This window comes from Chelonoidis abingdonii, chromosome 3, assembly GCF_003597395.2.
Source record: "Chelonoidis abingdonii isolate Lonesome George chromosome 3, CheloAbing_2.0, whole genome shotgun sequence".
Taxonomy (NCBI): Eukaryota; Metazoa; Chordata; order Testudines; family Testudinidae; genus Chelonoidis; species Chelonoidis abingdonii.
The window spans coordinates 212,505,824-212,528,833 of NC_133771.1; the positions used below are offsets into that span (position 1 = coordinate 212,505,824).

A 23,010-nucleotide genomic window follows, 5' to 3' on the forward strand; every position below is an offset into this window, starting at 1 on the left:
GCAATGGCAAATGAATGCTGCTGTGTAGCACTGCAGTACCGCCTGTCAGTGGCATCCAGTACACATACGGTGACAGTGACAAAAGGCAAAATGGGCTCCATGGTTGCCATGCTGTGGTGTCTGCCAGGGGAATCCAAGGAAAAAGGGCGCGAAATGATTGTCTGCCGTTGCTTTCAAGGAGGAAGGAATGAGTGATGACATTTACCCAGAATCACCAGCGACACTGTGTTTGCACCATCGTGCATTGGGATCTCAACCCAGAATTCCAATGGGTGGGGGAGACTGTGGGAACTATGGGATAGCTACGGGATAGCTACCACAGTGCAACGCTCTGGAAATCGACGCTAGCCTCGGTACATGGTCACACACCGCCGAATTAATGTGCTTAGTGTGGCCACGTGCACGTGACTTTATACAACCTGTTTTACAAAACCGGTTTATGTAAAATCGGAATAATCCCGTAGTGTAGACATACCCTAAGTCCTAAGAAAGCACATGAAATTAAAATTATCGTGGAAGTCACTTGGGTTGCTAGTCAGTGCCTAAGTAATCTCTGTTCCCTTTGCCTCATTTGATAATGTCTTCTTAAAAACTGCAGCTCCCTCTTTTAATGAACCAATTAAGAGTAGTCCGCACAGTTATTCTGAATCTTTGCATCATGCAAGATGCTTGCAGGGCAGGCCTTAGGGCTTATGGGACCTTGTGCAAAGAAGTGTGAGGTACTAATGTAGTTCCTCCCTCCCTTGCGATCAAGCCCTCCATTCTCTGTGGTGGTGTTGGAGGCACTCTGACAAGAGGATTGGGTAGGAGGAGAGGGGACTCTGTGTCACCACATATATAGAATAGGTCTAAGGATGCTCCGAAATATCCAAAATGCTGCTCTCTTGACTTCAGAGATGTCCCTGTCGTCTTACTACTTCATATTGCAAAGGTCATTTTTAGAGTTGGTATACTGAATTAACCAGAATAATCCTTTAATAATAATATATTTTAAAAATCTGCTTCTATGTAGTGATTTGCATTGGAGTATCTCATACTTAATAAAGGTAAATAGAATTACAGATCACACAGTGCATCATTGGCAATCAAGAGTTTCAACCCAGGTTTTCTAACTCACGCTTAGAGTTTGAAAACTGTTTCCCCACAGTGACTAGGAAATCTCTGAGGGCAAGTGCCATCACTTTTTGCAGAACCTAAGCTTTCTTCTTTTTTCCAAAACAAAAACAAACACAATCCAGTTCCCGCCCCCAACCCCCCCTCAAATAACCATTTCTAGCCCTTATTGTGCAAAAAACAAAAAAACCTGCCAATTCAAGGTTAATCCATTGCACTGCTGCCTTTCTGAATGTGCAGATTATTCCAGTGCCTCTGCTGCTGCTCATTGCTTTTTCAAACAGTAGCAAAATGGAAACAAGCCACAATCTTTCAGTTTTCAGTTCTCTGCAATGATAGTGAAACTGACAAAAATAGTTCAGTTGCATTCTGCTGCCTCTTTGGAAAGCTCTTAGCAACTGCAGCAGCAGACATGGTCAGCTGAGATATTTGCTGGGGAGAGAGACTCAAAAATGAAGATTGTAGGAAGAGTAGAGTAGTGGAAACACCGATATTCCAGCCAGAAAGCTGAGGGAGGAGGTAGAGTAGGGGACTCACACATCTGTGTTGCAGCAGTCAGGAGAGAGAAGGGAGTACTGGAACTGAGAGAGAGAGAGAGAATTCTCCTTCATTCTTCCAGAAATCAGGCAGGTTGGGGAGGGAGAGAGAAGGTTCATGAGTTTTTCTAATTTATCAGACACCTACTAGCTGGAAGCTGATATGAAAGATGGAGCCCTGGAACATTACCCTTTCCCTGTATCTTGATAGGGTGGGGAAGGATGGTACAGTAGAACTTCAAAGTTACAAACACCTTGGGATGGACGTGGTTAGTAACTCAGTAAATGTTCGTAACTCTGAACAAACGCTATGGTTGTTCTTTCAAAAATTTACAACTGAACTTTGACTTAATACAGCTTTGAAACTTTATTATGCAGAAGGAAAAATGTTGCTTTTAACTATCTTAATTTAAATCAGGGGTTCTCAAACTGGGGTTTGGGACTCCTCAGGGGGTTACTAGGTTATTACATGGAGGGTCACGAGCTGTCAGTCTCCAGCTTTTATAATGGTGTTAAGTAGGTAAAGAAGTGTTTTTAATTTAAAAGGGGGGTCGCACAGAGGCTTGCAGTATAAAAGGGGTCACCAGTACAAAAGTTTGAGAACCACTGATTTAAATGAAACGAGCCCATAAACAGTTTCCTTACCATGTCAAATCTTATTTTTTAAACGTTCCGTTTTATTTTCTTAGTAGTTGATGATCTTCTTCGAGTGGTTGTTCATGTCCATTCCAAGCAGGTGTGTGCGCTCCGTGTGCACGCCGGCCAGAAGATTTTCCCTTAGCAGCGTCTGTAGGGTCAGCCAGGGAGCCCCCTGGAGTGGCGCTACCATGGCGCCCTGTATAGGGGCCTGCTGACCCTCCACCCCCTCAGTTCCTTCTTACCGCCAGTGACGGCTAGCTGGAACTTTGCTCACTCTCACCGCAAGCTAGCAGTGTCTCTGTTCGTATATATAGTTCTCGCTTTTTTTCATAGTTTTAGAGTTAGCATTAGTTGTAAGTTAGTAGTAGTTGGGGGGGTTCCCTCCCCAATGTAACCCTTGTCCCCTCCTGCGCATGCCCAGGTCCCCAGGGTTTAAACTCTGTGCGGACTGCAGGAAGTTTATGCCAAAGAGTGACCTGCACTTTTCCTGCTTGAGGTGCCTCGGAGAGAGCCACCAAAGAGACTGGTGCTGAATCTGCAAGGGGTCCGTCCCAGGACTCTCAAGGGCAGAGAGCAAAGACTTAGAGTGCTCCTGATGGGGGTGGCCTTACAGCCACACTTGGACCCCGAGCCTGCCGACTGGGCACCTAGCGCCTCATCCTTGGTACGCAGCGCTCCGGCACCATTAGCCAGACAGGAGGCCCAATCCAAGAACTCTAAGTCCTGGCACTGGAGAGAGTCAGGACATAGGAAATCGGCCTCCATGTGGTGCCAATCACCGTCTCCAGTGCCTTTGAAGAAGAAGAGTCCGGTGAGGGGCTGATCATTCCACCAGGACCCTAAAAGGCCGGTGGCGTCCACAAGTGTGGTGGGACAAGCCGTGCCTCAGGCGCCACCTCCCAAAGTTCCATCGACTCCTGCCCCTGTGGGGGTACAGTTGAGTTCAGACCGGTCCAGGTCCCTGGACCTCTGCAAGGATGTGCGCCTCCCATTGACGCCGGAGGCGTTCGAGGCAGCTTCGGACGTGTTAAGCCTTCTGGTACCGGCCTCTCCGCGTCGGAGGGAAGAGCTGCCAGGGACTACCTGACCCCCGATCCAATCGAGGGGCAAGCTGGCTATAATGATGCCTCAGTCCCCGTCCCATGCCGCTCCAGCGGCTCTGGCGCAGAAAAAACGACCGCTTTGTACCGCTCGCCAGTGACAGCGGGTACTGCCCCTCCTCGGTCTTGGTAGTTGGAAGCCTCGGAGTCCGAGGCGGAATCCTACCACTCCAATAGATCAAGGAGCAGGAGATCGGCTTCACAAAGAAGTCATCGACCTTACCTGGTGCCATGGCAGCAGCAAAGGCAACCACCCTCCCAGTGGCCGTTCTGGACCCGCTGGGCTTACCATCAGGTCCAGGGCCAGGTGGATGGCCCACACTCCAGGTCCGCATTGGTCTCCTCAATGTCAGTGGCTCTGGCGCAAATATCTCCACCCATACCTGGATGATTCATCAAGGGCCATTCCAAAGATCAGGTGGAGGCTCAGGTGGTCTTTACCAGACAGACCTTCCGCGAGCTTGGCCTCCTGCTAAACAAGGCCAAATCTACCCTGTCTCCTGTCCACAGAATGGAGTTCGTAGGGGCAATCCTGGACTCGATGCAAGCCAGAGCGTACTTCTAAGAGTCCAGGTTTAGGTCTATGTCCAACATCATCCTCAGTCTCTGGCGCTTCCCGACCACTACGGCAAGGAATTGCCTCAAGTTACTGCGGCATATGGCCATGTGCACCTACGTGGTGAATCACACCAGGCTCAGACTGCACTCTCTTCAGTCCTGGCTAGCAACCGTGTACGGACCAGCCAGGGATGCACTGGACTCTGTGGTGAAGGTTCCCCAAGCAGTGCTGGACTCCTCTACTGGTGGCTCGACCTGCGACCGGTCTGCGCGTGAGTACCCTTCACCAGCCCTCACCATCCCTACCCTGGTAACAGACACGTCAGATCTGGGATGTGGGGCCCATCTGGCGAATCTCAGGACCCAGGACCTCTGGTTCCCAGAGGACCTCTCCTTGCACATCAATGTCAGGGAGCTGTGGGGGGGTGCGTCTTGCCTACCAGACTTTCAAATCCCCCTTGACAGGCAGGTGTGTAGCGGTCTTCATGGACAATACCTCGGCGATGTCCTATATCAACAAACGGGTTCACGCTTCTCTCCCCTGTGCTAGGAAGCCCTCACGTTATGGGACTTTTGCGTACAGAATTCAATCCACCTGAAGGCATCCTACCTCCTGGGGGTGCAAAACGGTCTAGCGGACCCCCTCAGCCACTTGTTCAAGGAGCACGAGTAGTCCCTTTGCCGGGATGTGGTACGTTCAATCTTCCATCTCTGGGGCTATCCTCAGATAAGCCTGTTCACCTCGCAGGACAACAGGAAGTGCCAACAGTTCTGCTCCCTCATGGGGCGCAGTCCAGGGTCTCTCACGGATGCCTTCCTCCTCTCATGGGAAGAAGGGCCTCCTCTACACCTTCCCTCCTATTCTGATGGTCCACAGGGTACTCCTCAAGATTCGCAGAGATCGTGTTCGAGCCACACTGATAGTGCCGGCGTGGCCGCGCCAGCACTGGTTCACGTCGCTACTGCAGAAGTCCGTACAGGCACCCTTCGTGTTGACCCTGCTCCTGGATCTGATCACACAGGAGTCGCTCCACCTCACAGTCTGGATGCTCCATGGCTGAACTTGATGGAAATGCAGTGCTCACAACAGGTTAGGCAAGTCCTCCTTGGTAGCAGGAAGCGCTCTACCAGGACCAGATACACAGCCAAGTGGAAACGTTTCTCCATCTGGGCAGAACAGCAGGGTCGAGCTCTGTTACTTGTCCCGATTCCTCTCATGCTAGACTACCTACTCCAGCTGAAACAACAGGGACTTTCCCTCTCCTTGGTCTGGGTCCACTTAGGTGCCATCTGTATGTGCCACCTAGGAGCTGATGGAGTTTGTCTTCACTAACCCACTGGTCAGCTGCTTCCCCAAGGGCCTGGATAGACTCTTCCTGCATATGCGACAATCTGTCCTGGCCTGGGACCTTAATTTGGTCCTCTCTGCCCTCATGAGTGCCTCCTTTCAAGCCCCTCACTACATGCTCACTACTGTATCTCTCCTATAAGGTCACATTCCTCGTGGCTATCACCTCGGCCAGGAGCTCAGAGCCCTGACGTCCAAGCCTCCATACACCGTTTTTCACAAGGACAAGGTCCAACTCAGGCCACACTTGGCGTTCCTCCCTAAGGTGGTCTTCCAATTCCACGAGTCAGGATATTTTTCTCCCTGTGTTCTATCCCAAACCACGTTCCTCCAGCAGGGAACGTAGGCTGCATTGCCTGGATGTTCACAGGGCCCTAGCATTTTAATATCAAAAGAACCAGACCATTCAGGAAATCAGCCCAACTTTTCGTTGCTGTGCTCGACAGTCTCTTCACAGTGTATCTCCTCCTGGATCACGGCCTGCATCTGTGAATACTACAATCAGGCTAAGGTGCCTGCCCTGCCGATCACAGCCCACTCCACAAGGGCACGGGCCTCTTGTGGGGCATTCCTGGCTCAAGTCCCGACACAGGAAATATACAGAGCTGCCACATGGTCTTCAGTCCATACTTTCATGTTGCATAATGGCATCACGCATCAGGCTAGAGACGATGCAGCCTTCAGCTGTGCAGTACTCCAGTCTGCAGTGAACTCCGACCCCACTGCCTAAATTCAGGCTTGTGAGTCACCTGCTTGGAATGGACATGAACAACCACTCAAAGAAGAAAAAACGGTTACTCACCTTCTTGTAACTGTTCTTCGAAGTGCATTGTTCATGCCCATTCCAATACTCACCCTCCTGCCCCGCAGTTGGAGTGCCGGCAAGAAGGAACTGAGGGGGTGGGGGGTCGGCGGGCCCCTATATAGGGTGCCATGGTGGCGCCACTCCAGGGGGCACTTAGGCCGATCTTACGGATGCTGCTAAGGGAAAATCACGCACACACCTGCTTGGAATGGATATGAACAACCACTCGAAGAAGAACAATAGTTTATGAGAAGGTGAGTAACCATTTTTTTAAGACAGCACTATATTTGCTTTTCCTTTCCTTTCCTCTCTGCTGCTGACTGATTGCATATTTCCAGTTCTAAAAGAGGGGTGTGATTGGTCAGCTTGAAACTCTGGTGTTCATAGCTCTGAGGTTCTACTGGTTTGCTGAGCAGTGGAACTCTGAATCTCTTGTCTGTATCTGCAGCTAGAAGAATTAGTTCTCTGGAAAAATTTCTCAGCCTTGTTGTTTGAGTGCACAGATGATGGGGTAAGTTTGGGTGAGAGGAGAGGGAAGCACTTTGTGTGTATTTTGTGCATATCTGTATAAATATATGTGAGATTTTATTGTGGGAGAGAGAAGTGGTGACAGAGAGACGATATATAACGGAGGAGGTAGCGTGCACAATTTAGGGAAAAGGAGAAGTGAGGAGAAAAAAAAGTGGAAGCAGACCCAGAAGACAATTCATAAAAAAGATACACTATGATTTATTACAGGAAAGAGAGGAAAAACTGGAGTGGAGTCAGGAACAACAAGAAGGTTATAAAAGCCAGAGAAGTACAGTAAGTCGTACTGGTTGTATAGAACTTGGTATATATATTTCTTAACTAGTTTAGCTGATGAATAAATCTAGCCTGGTACTATGGTGATCTGAGTTCAATTCCCTGCTATGTTACAGACTTCTGTGTGACCATGACCAAGTCACTTAATCTCTTCGTGGCTCAGTTCCCCACCTGTAAAATGGGGGATAATATCACTTCCCTGCTTTGCAGGGATGCTGTGAAGAGAAATGCATTAAAGATTATAATGTGCTCAGATACCGTGATAATGGGGGGCACATAAAATAGATAATACCTCAAAGGGATCACTCATCCTCGTGGCCTAGGTCTATCAAGGACTAGCCTGCTTTTTTCCAACCAACCAGGTTGCCAATTATTTCTAGGAAGCTTTTCCTACCCAGCACTTTCCAGTAACTGGTTGATTGATAGGCTGCTTGTTCACAGTTTATAACCTCAGAAATACATGACCACATGCTAGAATTGGATTAGGTTTGGCTAACTACATCTTTTAGTTTAGATTTTCAACAATGGAAACAAGGACTCTTTATTTTAATCATATAAAGCAGGACTACCTGGGCCGGATTCATCCCTACTGTAACATCGGGAATGAATTTGGCCCCATGTATTAAAAGCCAACTGAATACACAGCTCTGTTCTTGGCAGTAAAGATGCCATTTCCATTGGTGTATAGTGCACAGGAGGGTGGGTTGCCTGCTAGCGTGGGGCGAGAACTTCAGTACAATTTCACTGTTGATGTGGCTACTTCTGATGCCTAGAGACTCACCATGCTTTTTCCAAGTTCACTGTAGTGGGTCAAAGGATGCACTATGCACATTTTCCCTAGTCAATATGAGGAAAGTCTTTCTTCAGTAAATTCTCAAAACAGTGGTACACTGGTCCTTAAGATTACTTACTAGGATTGTGATCCTGAAAGGGAAAAAGCCTATGAAAAGATAGAAGAATGTACTGTATTTCCTGTAGTTTTATTATCTAAACCCTGGGACCTATAACAGGACTGGAGAGCTCTAATCTAAATGTAGACTGAAACCTTGCCTTTGGATCAATCAAAATAATAATGTGCAATAAAAGAAGGCATGCCTGTCTGAGCTCAGAGGAAAGTCTTTTTGTGATTATGACACAATGGGGAAAAATGGTGTTTGGTAATAGTACAGCACTTTGAAAACACTGCTCTTGTAAGGCATATTACTGAGATCTTAAGATATTGCCACTTATGTGGTGAAGAAGATAGCTTAGAGTTGGGTTGGAAAGGGTCTGAGTTTTGTTTTGTTTTGTTTTTTAAAGCTTTCCTTACTTCTCCTGTGTTTTATTGCATTTCACTTGCATCATGTACCAAGCACACTCTGATGCTATGCCTATGGAAAATATAGGGGCTTGAATGATTATGACTTCTAAACTTGATAGGAGAATCAATTTCTGGTGTTTCCTAGCAAAATATTTGCAAACATTGGATTCATATAGGCCATAATTCCCACAGTTGCACAGTCACTGAGATTTCCCAGTAACCCTAAACTGAAGCCTCATTCTGATCCCACTGTTAAAGTACTGGACCACTTCATCATTTAATTAATAACTGGTCTGTTCAGGTGCAGTCCAAGAGTTGGTGCAAAAAGTAATTGCTCTTTTATTTGTGAAAATATCTTTATTTTTGTACCAAAGAATGCTAAAAATATGATTTTGTGTACCGCTGAAAGAACTTTTGAAGTTTGTGGGTTTTTTATAATGTTTTTATGGGACTTTTTTTTAATTGTAGAATTGAATGTTACAGTAGTCAAACCATGTGGGTTTTTTTTTTTTTTTAAATTAATACCTTACTATGTTTGTGCCTATTGAGACTACAGTATTAATATATCTAATTAAAATAATAATCTGATCTAATTTCATGGGATGTTATATACTGCAGTTAAACTTCAGTTGTCCTGCCTCCAAGAACAAATACAGTCTGTCCCTTACCCTTATTTTTTCTATTGCAAAGGAAGTTCAAATAGAATGGGATAAAAGGTTTGTAATGTTCAGTGACTAAACTTGTCCATTCTGTTTCCACGCCTCTTCCGCTTGCTTGACGTCATACTATTTTTGTCCCTGTCTAGCTCATTGACACAATTGCCTCAGAAATTGGAGAACTGAAACAAGAGATGGTACAGACAGATCTCGTGCTGGAAGATGGATCCACTGATTTGCAAAGGTGATTAAAAAGTATAATATACTGGTAATAGTTCCTGGCAACGTAAAGCCTATTTTCACCATGCTGCTTTATTTGGGAAGCTGACATTTCTGTCATATTCATTAGCTTTCCTCCTGCGAACGCAAAATGTTGTAGGTGCTGTGTAGATTAGTGATGAAGGCGTTTGCCTGTGAGCAGTGGGAGTGTCTGCTGATTATGTTGTATGTGTATTTGTTTTAATTTCTTTTAGAAGCAGGTGAACTTTGTGCACTCTCAGTTCCTTATAACAAACAACAAAAACCTAGGAAACGGATACACTTTTAAACACGGAAACTACTAATACTATTAGCTGGCTGTGGAGATGAATCTAACTTTTACATTGTAAAGTGTTTTAGAAATATTTGTTGCTTCAGTCAACTTTGTGAGGATTCAATGGAATTTTCATACAATAACGGATGGTAGTTTTGCCTTTACAGGTTAATAATAGTGAAATATCAACTGCTATAAAGTGACCCACGTTATTAAAGTATTTGTGAGATGTGTGTGAAGTTAGTTTAATTGAAACAATCTTTAAATATATGGACAGTAGACTGATGAATTTTGGGAAGGCTAAGAAAGATGTTACAGTGCAAATAAAGGTGTAACTCTCTTTTAAATGAAACAGAGTGCAGATGTGGGTTATTGTAACTGTTAATCTAAATCTATTGCTTTCTGTTGTCAAGCTAGGGAAATAGATAGTGTATGGTAAATACTAGGGCCAGACATCTTTGGTTTTATCTTTTTTAGCAGTACTGATATCTAGAAATGTTTGACAATTCAGTCCATTATGTTAAATTTTAGGGGATTTTTATTCCTCCTAAAAGGTGAAATATTAGTTGTGAAAGGAAAGTAACAGATCTAGATCTTTGAGTGTATTGAGTAAATATGCAACTTTCTAACTAACTGATCTTTTATAATATGCAACCCTGTTGTAGCTGTGTTGGTCCCAGGATATTAGAGAGACAGAGTGGGTGAGGTTATATCTTTTATTGGTCCAATAAAAGATATTACCTCACCCACCTGGTCTTTTATTAGGCAGTGCAATGACCTCTTATTGCAGTACCTATTCATATCTCTGTAGCTAGTGCGTAGTTGCTGTTTTCATTGTGGATGCTCATTCAGGCATCTATAACTTGATACTTGAATCTGAATCCAGAGAAAATGTAATATACAAATTGTGAGCCAATAGAGGTCTGTGTGTTTGTTTGGTTTCCTTTTAAAAATGAGTTAAATCATCTTAACTGATTTTCAAATACCCAGGATTTTAGAAATGTAGTGGCTGCAAGTACCTGTAGTTGTGCTCTAAAACGCTCCAAAGAAATGTTCAAATGGTGAAGTTTCAGCTTCCATTCACTTCAGCAGTTGGGTGTCACAAAGAAGTTTTAAAGAGATGTAATCAGCATCTTGGAGAGTGTAGCTAGTGTTGCCCCACCTTCTGTGAGTTGGCTTCTTTCATAACAGGCATGGGGGGAAGGGCATAGCTGTAAGGAGTGCCACAAAGCCCATTGCTCTCCATGCTTTCTGAGCCATCCTGCTTTGTTCCTACAGGACAGCTCAGGGGTTTTCCATCTGACTGCTGCTATTCTGTGTGTATGTGTTCCTTTTCCCCCCTTCCCCCCGCTATTATCCTGATAAGGCTGGAATTTGGCCCTGCCTCTTTCAAATGGACTCTCATGTAAGTTTTTTTTTTTTTTTTTTTTTTTTTAAAAAAAAAGGAGGAAGGAAAGTCCATCAAAAACTTGACATTAAACATTTGTCAGGGCCAATTAATAATGTATTTAAANGGACAGCTCAGGGGTTTTCCATCTGACTGCTGCTATTCTGTGTGTATGTGTTCCTTTTCCCCCCTTCCCCCCGCTATTATCCTGATAAGGCTGGAATTTGGCCCTGCCTCTTTCAAATGGACTCTCTTTTTTTTTTTTTTTTTTTTTTTTTTTCCTAACTGATTAAGTGAGACTGGCAGCCTTATGTCTAAATATTTTTTTTACATTTGTCAGGGCCAATTAATAATGTATTTAAATAGTTTTCATGGTGTGGTATTCTAAGGTATATTGTCCATATTAGTGTCATCTGGCAGAGGTTTTTTAAATCCGTGGTTCCGTTCATTTCCTTCCAGTCATAGCAGCATGGAGAAAATTCATCACAGAGCTACCCCTTCCTGAACGGAGAAGAGGAAACAATCATGTCTGCAGCTCTGTTCTGTCTCCATTCCTTCCTCCCCCAGCCTTGCCCTGACCCTTGTGGATGGGAAAGAAACAGGCTGGGAGAATGCACATCACCACTATTATATGAGGAACTTGCTGTCATACGCTACACTGGAAAGTTATGCAGCCAGTTGCTGCATTGACTGCTGTGCAGCCTTTCCGCTCTAGTGAAATCCCCTTGAGGAGCTGGGGTCCAGAAGGTCTGATGACTAAAGGAATTGCTGGCAGCAAGTCTTCATTAAGCTGCACTGTCAAGGAGGTGTGAGCACTCCAGAGTCAGATTTGAGACACAGGGCCTCTGTTTGTCTCTCTGTCTATAAACCACGGTACCCTTCATCCTAGTATCCGAGCATCTGAGGAGTGGAGATAAAGTAAAAGTGGCCTGGAAACCGGTTGAGGAATGGGACCAAGAAAGAAAGAACAAATGCATCAGCAAGCACAAAATAGAGGAAATGTCTTTGGTGCAGAGTTAACTCAGGCTCTTACGAAAGTGTTGCGCCAGCCATCCTTCTGTCCGTACACATAGTTCTCTCATCCAAATGAGGTGGTGTCTTGAACCTGGGTTAGCTGGCCTGTCTGGAGCTGTAGGCTACAGTGCTACTCTTGGGCTGGTAACCTGGCTACATTGCTGAGGATATAGGCTAGATCACTCAGGTTGTTAGTCTTCCAGTGCCTTCCCATAGTTCCTCCTTGTGCCCAGAAGGACAGACAGGTTCTCCCCTAGCTTACTGAAAAAATGATTGAGTGGTTCAGCTTATTGCAGCACTGAGAGCCATGGGATATGTCCTCAGAAGTTCCAGTAACACAGTGGTGAGAACAGTACCTGTGAGAACACAGTAACTTGGGTAGGAATTTGCAGTGTGCTTGCTCACACCTGGGCTAGGCTAACCTACTGCTCAGACCCAGGTGCTGATCACCGAGTTAGCTCTGCAGTGAAGACATACCCAACGTTACAGAGTAGGGAAAAAACTCCATGTGTTTCATGTGCATGCTTTAGAGGGAAAGCTCCACTATCCTCTTAGGGCTTGTCTTGGCTGGGGCTTTGCTATAATGACAGTCATCAGAGCTGCACCAGCACAGTCCCTAGTATAGGCAGACAGTGATGCAGAGCTTTAGTGCAAACAATTACTTCATCTGTCTACAGTCCAGGTTGGACCAGTGTAGCTACACTGATAGCTGTCATTGGAGCAAATCCTTAAAGCCTTAGACTTAGGGGACATCTAAACTCTCTATTAGTTTGGACTACAGGGGTGTGAACAGCAGTGAGCACCAAAGTGCTTTGCTGTAACTCCCCCATGTGGCATGAGCTAAAAGGTTCCTAGTTCTCATTAACAGTCCTCTTCAAACAGAACTGCATTAATGCGAAGTAGGAACCTTTTTTAGTTCACACTTGCAGGGTCCACGCAGGGGAGTTACAGTGGAGCACTTTACTGCACAACTGCTGTTCACACCCCCAGAGTCTGAATTGCAGATCAGTGTAGATGCCTTTACACAAGGCCTTAGACTCGGGAAGGGACAGCAGCTCAATTATTGCTAGAACAACTACAGCAGCATAATTCATGTCTCTGAAATATGCGCCATCAGCGATGGCCCTTTAAAATTCCTGTCGTGCACTCTGTTTATCATGAAAATTGAACTTACAAAATGTAGAATCATGTACAAAAAAACCTGCATTCATAAACAAAACAGTGTAAAACTTTAGAGTCTACAGATCCACTCAGTTCTACTTCTTGGTCAGCCAATCAGTCAGACAAACAAGTTTGTTTACATTTGCAGGCGATAATGCTGCCTGCTTCTTGTTTACAATGTCACCTGAAAGTGAGAACAGGCATTCACATGGCACTGTTGTAGCTGGCATTGCAAGATTCATATGTCCCTTCATGCTTCAACCACCATTCCAGAGGACATGCTTCCATGCTGATGATGGGTTCTGCTTGATAATAATCCAAAGCAATGTGTACTAACACATGTTCATTTTCATTATCTGAGTCAGATACCACCAGCAGAAGATTGATTTTTCTTTTTTGGTGGTTTGGGTTCTGTAGTTTCTGCATCAGAGTGTTGCTCTTTTAAGACTTCTGAAAGCATGCTCCACACCTCGTCTCTCTGTCAGATTTTGGACGGCACTTCGATTCTTAAACCTTGGGTTGAGTGCTGTAGCTATTTTTAGAAATCTCACATAGGTACCTTCTTTGCATTTTTTCCAAGTCTGCTGTGAAAGTGTTCTTAAAACGAACACGTGCTGGTCACCATCCAAGACTGCTATAACATGAAATATATGCAGAATGTGGGTAGAATGGAGCAGGAGACATACAATTCTCCCCCCAGTGAGTACAGTCACAAACTTAATTGTTGCATTATTTTTCTAATGAGCATCATCAGCATGGAAACATGTCCTCTGGAATGGTGGCCGAAGCATGAAGAGGCATATGAATGTTTAGCATCTCTGGCAGTAAATACCTTGCAATGCTGGCTACAATAGTGCGATGCAAATGCCTGTTCTCACTTTCAGGTGACACTGCTGGCTACTTCTTATTTACAATCTCTCCCGTCAATGTAAACAAACTTGTTTGTCTTAGCGATTGGCAGAATAAGAAGTAGGACTGAGTGGACTTGTAGGCTCTGACCTTTTACACTGTTTTATTTTTGAGTGCAGTTATGTAACCAAAAAAAAATCTGCATTTGTAAGTTACACTTTCACAATAAAGAGATTGCACTTCAGTACTTGTCTGAGGTGAATTGAAAAATACTATTCCTTTTATCATTTTTACAGTGCATATATTTGTAATAAAAAATAATAATATAAAGTGAGCACTGTGCACTTCGTATCCTGTGTTGTAATTGAAATCAATATTGAAAATGTAGGAAAAACATCCAAAAATATTTAATAAATTTCAATTGGTATTCTATTGTTAAGTGCGATTAATGGTGATTAATTTTTTTGAGTTAATCGCGTGACTTAACTATGATTAATTGACAGCCCTACTTCTTACAGTTGAGCTTACAATTAGGGTAAATTTATAGGTCCAGTTATTACAAGAGACTTTACAGTGAGCATGGATTACATTTAAAGATCACTTTAAGGTTCCTTTATGCTGCCTGGCTGATATATAGGGACCTTTGTGTTAATAGGAATCAGACACACCATCTTGTTTGTAACAGTCCCGGGAAACAATAAGGACTCAGTTCTGAATTTCCTAACCTTTGTGGGTTAAACTCATTGTTTATATGAACAGCAGACCAGCCAGATCTCCCGTGTTTGGGATACGTCTGTCCTGCCCTCTTGCTCGGAGAAGATCATTTTCTGCATTTGCTTTCTGGAAGGGATAAACTGGCACAGTAAAGCTTGCAGGAGTTAAGAAGAAACTTGGCCTAGGAATGGACAAGAACCTTTAAAGTTTGTATAATCCCCCATTTGTGTAAGAGAACAGCTATTCTTTTGTGCCCTCTCCTGAAAAAGTGTCTTTTTCTTAGATACCACTGATCTCATATTAGATTTCTAACTACAGGTGTTTTAAAATCAACACCTGTTGATTTCAGTTTCTGCAGTTTTGGTGAGGGCTTCAGTGAGGCTTTCTTGGCTTCACTGCCCAAGAATTGAAATTTTGATTTCCAAAGCCCAGAATGCTTAGACATGGCTGCTAAGCACAACGAAATCCTGTTAGTTTGGTTTGGGGTTTTTTTGTATCACTTCCCGGACTAACAAATTGAAATACTGTATATGGGGGTGGTCTGCATTGACAATGTTGGAGCAAGTCATCTGAGCTTAGGCAATGATGGGCAGAGATCACAAAAGCAACTAAAGGCCTGCTCCTTCAGGTAAAGAAGGGCCTGCAGAGGCCTGAAATGAATTGATTATGGGGGACTAAGAAGGAAAAAACCAGAGTCAGGAGTGCAGGTTACAGGGTCAAAGCAAGAGATCCAGAGGGGATTGAAAGAAACTGACGAAAAAGCCACTATAGCTGACAATCCCAGGGGAAACAGTCACATTGGGTGGCAGAGGTGTGCACATGGATGTGGACACACATTCTAGCCCTCTGCTTACAGGCAGTAGATAATACTGATTACAAATTTCAACATGCGCTGTGGACTTATTACCACGAGTAATTGTAGTTAGGATACAGCTAATTATTCATTTCAGCTCTTACCTTCCAGGTATTTCCCACATAATTGTGGGGTTTCATGAACATAAACAAACTAGGCAAAATATCTGGTTTTCTTTAGTCCCCATGTGAGTTATGCTGAAACCTAGGGCGAATATAAATCTTTCTAGGGGGATTTGAACATAATCAGTGCAGAACATACCAGAATCTATAATACTTTTATCTCAAACCTACAGAACTTCCATGCAGATTTGTTTGTTTTGGTTTTCTGGTTTACTTGGCACTAGTCCTGAATATCAACAGAAGATGACATTATAAAACACCAGGAGAGTCATTAAATAGTAAAATGTAATCCATTTTAAAAATTATTTGCTGCTATTGCACAAGTTATGTTGTAGCAACTTTTTACTATCTGCTATCTCAATTGAATATCCTTTTAACTTTCTATTGTTTATTGTTAAGGTACTGTTGTTTTCAAAGAAACAATACATAACAAGACCCTGCCCCAAGGAGTTTTTCAGCACTTCTCCAGTTTAGACTGTATATCTGTAACCCCTTTCTCTCTGGAATAGTCCTTATTTCTTTGATTTGTGGACCATTTCTTAAAGAAAATGCAAAGACTAGGGCAGTGGTTCCCAAACTTGTTCTGCCGCTTGTGCAGGGAAAGCCCCTGGTGGGCCGGGCCGGGTTGTTTACCTGCCACGTCTGCAGGTTCGGCCAATCATGGCTCCCAGCGGCCATGGTTTGCTGCTCTAGGCCAATGGGAGCTGCTGGAAGCAGCGCAGGCCGAGGGACGTACTGGCCACCACTTCCAGCAACTCCCATTGGCCTGGAGCAGCGAACCGCAGCCACAGGGAGTCACGATTGGCCGAACCTGCGGATATGGCAGGTAAACAGCCTGGCCCACCAGGGACTTTCCCTGCACAAGCGGCAGAACAAGTTTGGGAACCACTGGACTAGGGGCTTGATTCTCATTTATGCTACGGCAGTGTAAAAGTGCCTTTCTAGTGGTGTAAATGGCTGGCTGGATTTGTCTCCTGGTGTCTATTAAATTAGCTGTACATAAGTGACTTGCAGGTTGTTTAATCATTTGCCAACTGGTCTTCCTGGACTTTTAGTTCACACATGACTGGTTCACGCATGACTGGTGTCTCTTCCTTCCATCTACTATACAGAAAACCTGTAGGGAATATTATACATTTTAAAAGGGCAATTTGTTCCCTGTTAACTTGCATGGGGTCGGTAAGATGAGCCACTGCTGATCTTGCTCTGAAGCATTAGTTCATGTGAATAAGAGAGCATTTGGTAGGGGTGGAAAGACACTTTACACTGATTGTATCCATAGTATTTTGTCTTGATGTGAGAGGCCAACATAAACAGCTGCAATGAGCTTCTGCAGTTTAATTTTGTGTATTTAGGTCATGGAGGTGTGGACACCTGTACTATGTTCCTTCCTCTACCTGGCATGTGAAATGGTTTGTGTGGCTAGAGCTTCTGATAAACACTCTCTGGCTTAAATAAGTAGGTGTCAAGGTTAATCTTCTTACATATAGCATAAAGGGTGTGTATGACCATGTGTTTGGAAGCATTAAGATCTGCGTTGCTTTTAATCCACTGGTAAATAAGTGGGGAGCTAGGATACACCCACCCACCCACGCCTTGGCACTCTTTATATATAGTTACTTAAGCAAGCAGTAAAACTCACTCCCTCTGTCTCCACCACCCGAGTAGGCAAAAGGCAATAGTCTTGACAGAGTTAAGTTTGCAGCTGATTCTATTAAAAAGATCTTCTTTAGCCCCCATATAACTCTGGCTTGGAAAATTCATTTGGCTTGAGTACTGCTCACTTGCTCTGAAGGCAAAAACAGAAAGTTTCTGCAGAAAATGTGTTAGGCTCTTTTGAGTTACAGTTTCAGAAAACATTATCATGATCACAGAAGTCAAAAATCTCTGTAACTTGTTATAACAAATCATTTGTTTCTGGCAGCACCAATAGCAGCCTCGGTGTTTTGCAAATATAAAAGGGACTGTCTCTTTTTATAGCTTGTATTTTAATGTAACAAGCAGACATGGAGGGTACGGGAATGGAGAGATGCAAGCCAGGCAGGTGGTGATTGGCCACACTGTGGTAATAGAAAATGTTAATGACTGTTGTAGCTCTTACTTGGCCAGGCAATAACAGTGAGTTAGTCCCCCTTACCCCATCTCTCTTCTCAGACTTTGACCATAGTGGGGGGAACTGGGACTTTTTGTCCAGCTGTCCTGGTTGTGAGCAAGTAGTCAAGGAGTGGGGGAGCAATGTGGTGTGGGGCGTGACTCTGCCTCTCCTATTCTGGCTGAGTGCATAGTGGAGAACGAGCTGCTCCATGAAAAGGGGTGAAGCAACTTGCTCCCTGTTCAGAACAAGCAGAGAACATGGAGGAAATGTGACCTACAGTTTGGTCTCTGATCTGTTCCTGGGGTGGCACAGCTACGTACCAGCCCTTCTTCCTCAGGGCAGATCCTAAAGTCACAACGTAGTCTGGTGTGACTGGTAGGCTTGAGAGCTGTGTTCTCTTATTCAGAGGGAAAACATCTCTGCTCTTGATCTCTAGGGCATACAGCACTTGTGCTCAGAGTTTTCCTGTGCATGGTCTAATTTCTGCATCAGGAGATCAGCTACCAAAGTAACAGTTCTGTAATTGTTTCTACCAAGGGAAGAATCACAGGATGTTCTTTAATTGGGAAATAAGCAAGGAGTGCAGACATTCATGTGCAAGCCATACTGCGTGTCCAAAAGTTTGGAATTGATGAAGAAAATTTGAATAAAACAACCATACAGTGCTGAGTTCATTTTGTTTCTTTTCAAGCATATGTTTTTAGTATGTAGTATCAGCAGCCCCAGTGCGTGCTGTTATTATTCAGTTAAACAAGTATTTTAATAACTTGCTACCCTGCCACTAAATAAATTTAACTCAGGATAGCTTGCCAACTTCCCCTTTTAGGGCCAGCTTCTGCCTTCTTTCCCTACTTGGGAAGAATTAAGTGTCAAAACCAAAGCATTTTAAACTTTATACATCTGTTTATCTGTTTACTTTCAACTGTGAGGCAAGGACATTTAAAAAAAGGTAGTGATGAAAGGCCTCACTTTGACACACAGTAAAATGTTCGATAGAGAAGCTGGAAGAAAATGGGTTTAAAATGCAGGCCTTGTTGGTTTGCACTACATTAGTACTGACAGGCCCTGGTCAGGATCAGAGTCGCATGATGCTTGAGGCTGTACACACAGGAAGGACAAAAGTAGTCCCTGCCCCAAAAAGCATTCAGTCTTTGATTACGATAGAACACAACAGATGGGTAAATGGGACGATGAGGGATTGGTGAAACAAGCCATTTTTGCACTGTAACTGATAGTCACAGCTCATTGTCATCAGCTGGCAGCATTTTGTAGGCATCACAGTCAAGGTGAGTCTTAAGCAAGATCGCTTGAATTTTTTTGGAGGGATTTCTTCCATGCATAAGGGTCACCAAGGGAGAAGGCATAGAGGTGTTTGAAGGAGAAGCTGAGTGACAGGAGCACTAGATTAATAGTGGCTAGTTAGGGGGAGCCTAAGCCATGAAGAGCCTTAACAGCAAAGAGAAGAGGCTTTTGCTTCATGTGGAGGAAAAGGGAGTGCTAGTTGAGTGGTGCAAAGAGGGGAGTGCCATGGTCGGAGGTCGGAGTACTGAGCAGCATTTTGAATGGACTTGAGTGGGGCAAATTTTCTGTAGGTTCTAACTTTTGGGATCCAGAGGGGAATAAAAATATCTGAATAATAATAATAAAACTCCTTTAACATGAACATGAGAGGAATGGGTGTTAAAAAGGATACCCTACTTAATACAGACAGGCATGCATATGGGTGTGTTTAGTATGTCCTTGTAATTAATTGCTATTGTCAAAAGGCTATTGTCCACCAGACAGTAATGTACTATAACTCGCTCTTAAAGAGAATTTGTGGTCAGTACTAGTGATATGAAATCTCAACAGCAGAAATACCTAGTAAGAGGATACCCGCAGTTTGGTCATTTAAGGGATTTCCCTGTTTGTAGAATTGTTTGTTCTTTGAGAAATGTACTTGCTTACATTTTAATTGTTGTTTAATTCTCTTCCTCATAGCCTAGTAAAGGACATGGATAATGTCTGTCCTGAGAAAAAGGACTTAAAAGGCTGTCCCCGGGACTCTGGCTATGACAGCCTCTCCAATAAACTCAGCATACTAGATAAACTTCTCCACACCCATCCTGTGTGGCTACAGCTTGGCCTGAATGATGCTGAAGCAGTGGAAATTCTGCAGTCCCAGCCTCCTGGAGTAAGAGACAAATCTTCAATATGTTTTTATTTATTTAAAGTATCTCTTCCTAATGTAGCACACACTCACCAGTGGGTCACATACATGAAAGGAAGCTCATCCCTTAGGGCCACAGCAGTTCGAGTCTGGGATGAGTCATCCCCCTTATGTGGTAGCCACCATCTTGGCTGATGCTTCGTGGATTGAACTAGGGCCAAAAACATGAGCTGATATAGCTACAGAGCCCTACCTCTCTACCTAGGGCTCTAGAAGACTCGTGTTCTCTATGGATCAGGCACAGAGGAGGGACCTGTAACGCACACTGACCAATGGGTCACACTATTAGTAGATTTGCTGGGCTGGACCCTGGGCCCAGCTAAACTTTCTCCCCAGGTGAGGGAGCTCTCGGCTAGTGTAAAGCTGGAGTAGCCAGTTTGTTCTCTGGGTGCACCCCACCTCCTGGCCCAGGGGGCTTGTCAGAGGTGGGATTGGGCAGGGTGGAGTGCAGCTGCACTCCATTAATTCTTGGCTGGTGTATGGGCCTTGGGGACTCTCCAAGATCTCTCTCCAGATCTCTCTAGCCTGTGCTGGAGCTGGATTAGATGCAGCATGTTAATTCGGGGAGCCTTATCTGGCTGTCTTATAGCACCTCATCTTTCTCCTACCCTCAGCAGATCTCTGTGCAGGAAAGAATCCAACCTGCTAGGCTTACAAGTGCAAACAAAAATATTTTTCTAACTATCAGCACATCACACTTGGCCTCAGGCCTAAAAGGGCCATCATCAATTTGAATAGCTCATTTCTGTCTGAAAATGTTGATTTTCCATTATTATGAGTAATACTGTGCCTAAGATGAAAACAGTTAGTAGAAAACCAATTTTTCTTCCTTTTGTTTACTTTGTGTCAGTGACAGCATTTGTGTAGTCAGTGTAATTATTTCCCCTCTACAGTCAGGCTCCAGTCCTTCAATGAACTCCGTGTGGGTGGACCTCAGTCCATGTGGAGCCTTGTTGACTTACATGGATTATTCCTCAAATATGTGAAAAGCAGCTTACAAGACTGGGACCAGAGTTAGTGTATTTCTTGATGAAAAGCCCCTTATGAACATTGGGAGGGGAGCAGAAAAGTGCTTTTAAATCCATTTAAAAAAAACAAACCTTCAACTGAAGCAAATTTCAGTGGGAATTGGGCACCTTAACTCACTTAAATTCTTTTGAACATCCCAGACTGAGTTTTTCAACTCTCTTTTCCCTGTAATCAATCAAAATTTACATTTTATTAAACATGTTTTGGGGGATTGAAATTTGCATTCTTGATTATAGCTGTTTACATCCTCAAATATTTGTATTGCATTTGTGTTTTAAAATGTTTAACCCTGGAAGTTGAAGCTAGACAAATTCAAACTAGAAATAAAGCTCCCCTTTTTTAACAGTAAGGGTAATTTTAACCATTGAAGCAGCGTATAGATGGATATAGTGGATACTCTGTCACTTGTCTTTTAAAATGAAGTGGGATCTTTCTAAAAGATGTAGTTTAATTCCACTGTAAGTTACTGGATTTAAGAAGACAGGTTAGTAATGGAGAGCGAGCTAGATCACTTAATCAACTGGATATAAGCAAACAATATGCAGTTTAATACAGCTAAATGTAGACCACTGGGAACAAAGAATGTAGGCCACATTTCCAGGATGGGGCACTGTATCCTGGGAACCAGTGTCTCTGAAAGATGTGGTGTGGAGGATAATCAGCTGACCATGAGTTCCCAGTGTGACTCTGTGGCCAAAAAGAACTAATGCAATCCTGGGATGCATAAACGGGGGAATCTCAAGTAGGAGTAAACAAATTATTTTACCTCTGTTTTTGTCACTGCTGTGACCTCTTATGGAACACTGTATCCAGGTACCCACAATTCAAGAAGGATGTTGATAAATGGGAGAGGGTTCAGAGAAGATCCACAAGAGTCATTAAAGGATTAAAAAACCTGCCAGTAGTGATAAACTAAATAGATGGAGCTCTTTGTATCTAAATGGGGAACAAATAGTTAACAATGGGCTCTTCAGTTTAGCAGAGAAAGATATAAGACATCAAATACCTGGAAGTTGAAGCTAGCTAAATGTAGACTGGAACCGAGGTATACATTTTTAATGGTGAGAGTCATTAATTACCCATGGAACAATTTACAAAAGGTCATGATAGATGCTCCATCACTGACAATTTTTACTTCAAGATTGGATGTTTTTGTAAAAGATCTGCTCGAGGAATTTTGGGAAAGTTCTCTGGCCTGTGTTATGCAGAAGGTCAGATTAAATTATTTTAATGGTCCCTTCTGGCCTTAAAATCTATGAAAAGCATCTATAACAAAGATTTCTAAAATTGTATTTCTTTTTCCCTCTTGATAGATCTTTCTGGTTAGGAAATCCACAAGAATGCAGAAGAAAGTCCTATCGCTCCGTCTACCCAATGAATTTGGATCTCACCTCAAAGAATTTGCAATAAAAGAAAGCACATATAGTAAGCCATGTATTATGGGAATCATTTGCTATACTGTATGGGCTAGATTTACTTTGCATTGGTGAAACCCAGTGTCTGGGCTCTAGGCTGTAAGCAGCAAAAAAATCAACCAGGGTCAGGGGAATAACAGTGCAAGCTGCCTACAACCCCCACTCTGCTGTGGGTTCCAAAGCCATCTGGGCAGACTTTCTCGTGAGATGGGGCTGGCCCTGGAGAGAGTGGACAATGTGCAGATTAAGGCTTCAATTCAAACATATGCCTAACTTGCCATAAGCAAGTGAGTAGTCCCACTGAAGTCAATTAGAATACTCATATGCTTAAAGTTAAGGTATTTGCATAAGTACAATGCTGAATGGGGGCCTCACTGCTTGTTATAGGCAGTCTCCACTTGTGAGGCTTCCACTAGAATTTAAAACTGTCCTTGCTTGATGATGCCACCATCACTTTCCACTAGGTGACTTCTCTTCTGGCACATCTTTGCACTGGGCACAAAGGAGAGTCTGGGTTTATGTATTATTTTTAGTTGTTTGTTTCTCAGATCTAAAAACAATTTTCACCAATCAGAAATTTAACCCCACTGAGAAACATTTCTAATAATCCTTGGTTTTCATGATGATGCAAGTATTATTTGTTCCATGTCTAAGGCCTTGTCTAAACTGCCACTTTACAGCGCTGAAACTTTCTCGCTCAGGGGTGTGAAAAAATACCCCCCTGAGCGATGCAAGTCTCAGCGCTGTAAAATGGCAGTGTAGATAGTGCAC

The 23,010-nt window shown here is 43.6% G+C and overlaps 1 protein-coding gene across 3 annotated transcripts in view; it reads left to right on the plus strand.

Moving 5' to 3' along the window:
* The window catches only part of RIN2 (Ras and Rab interactor 2), a 106,131-nt gene that overhangs the window by 48,391 nt on the left and 34,730 nt on the right, over positions 1 to 23,010 (plus strand). For all 3 annotated transcript variants that reach the window (XM_032795897.2, XM_075064506.1, XM_032795898.2), the window contains 3 exons: positions 9,009 to 9,103; positions 19,567 to 19,759; positions 22,138 to 22,249. In XM_032795897.2, coding sequence (XP_032651788.1) covers positions 9,009 to 9,103; positions 19,567 to 19,759; positions 22,138 to 22,249 — 400 coding nt within the window. The remainder of the gene's footprint in view (positions 1 to 9,008; positions 9,104 to 19,566; positions 19,760 to 22,137; positions 22,250 to 23,010) is intronic.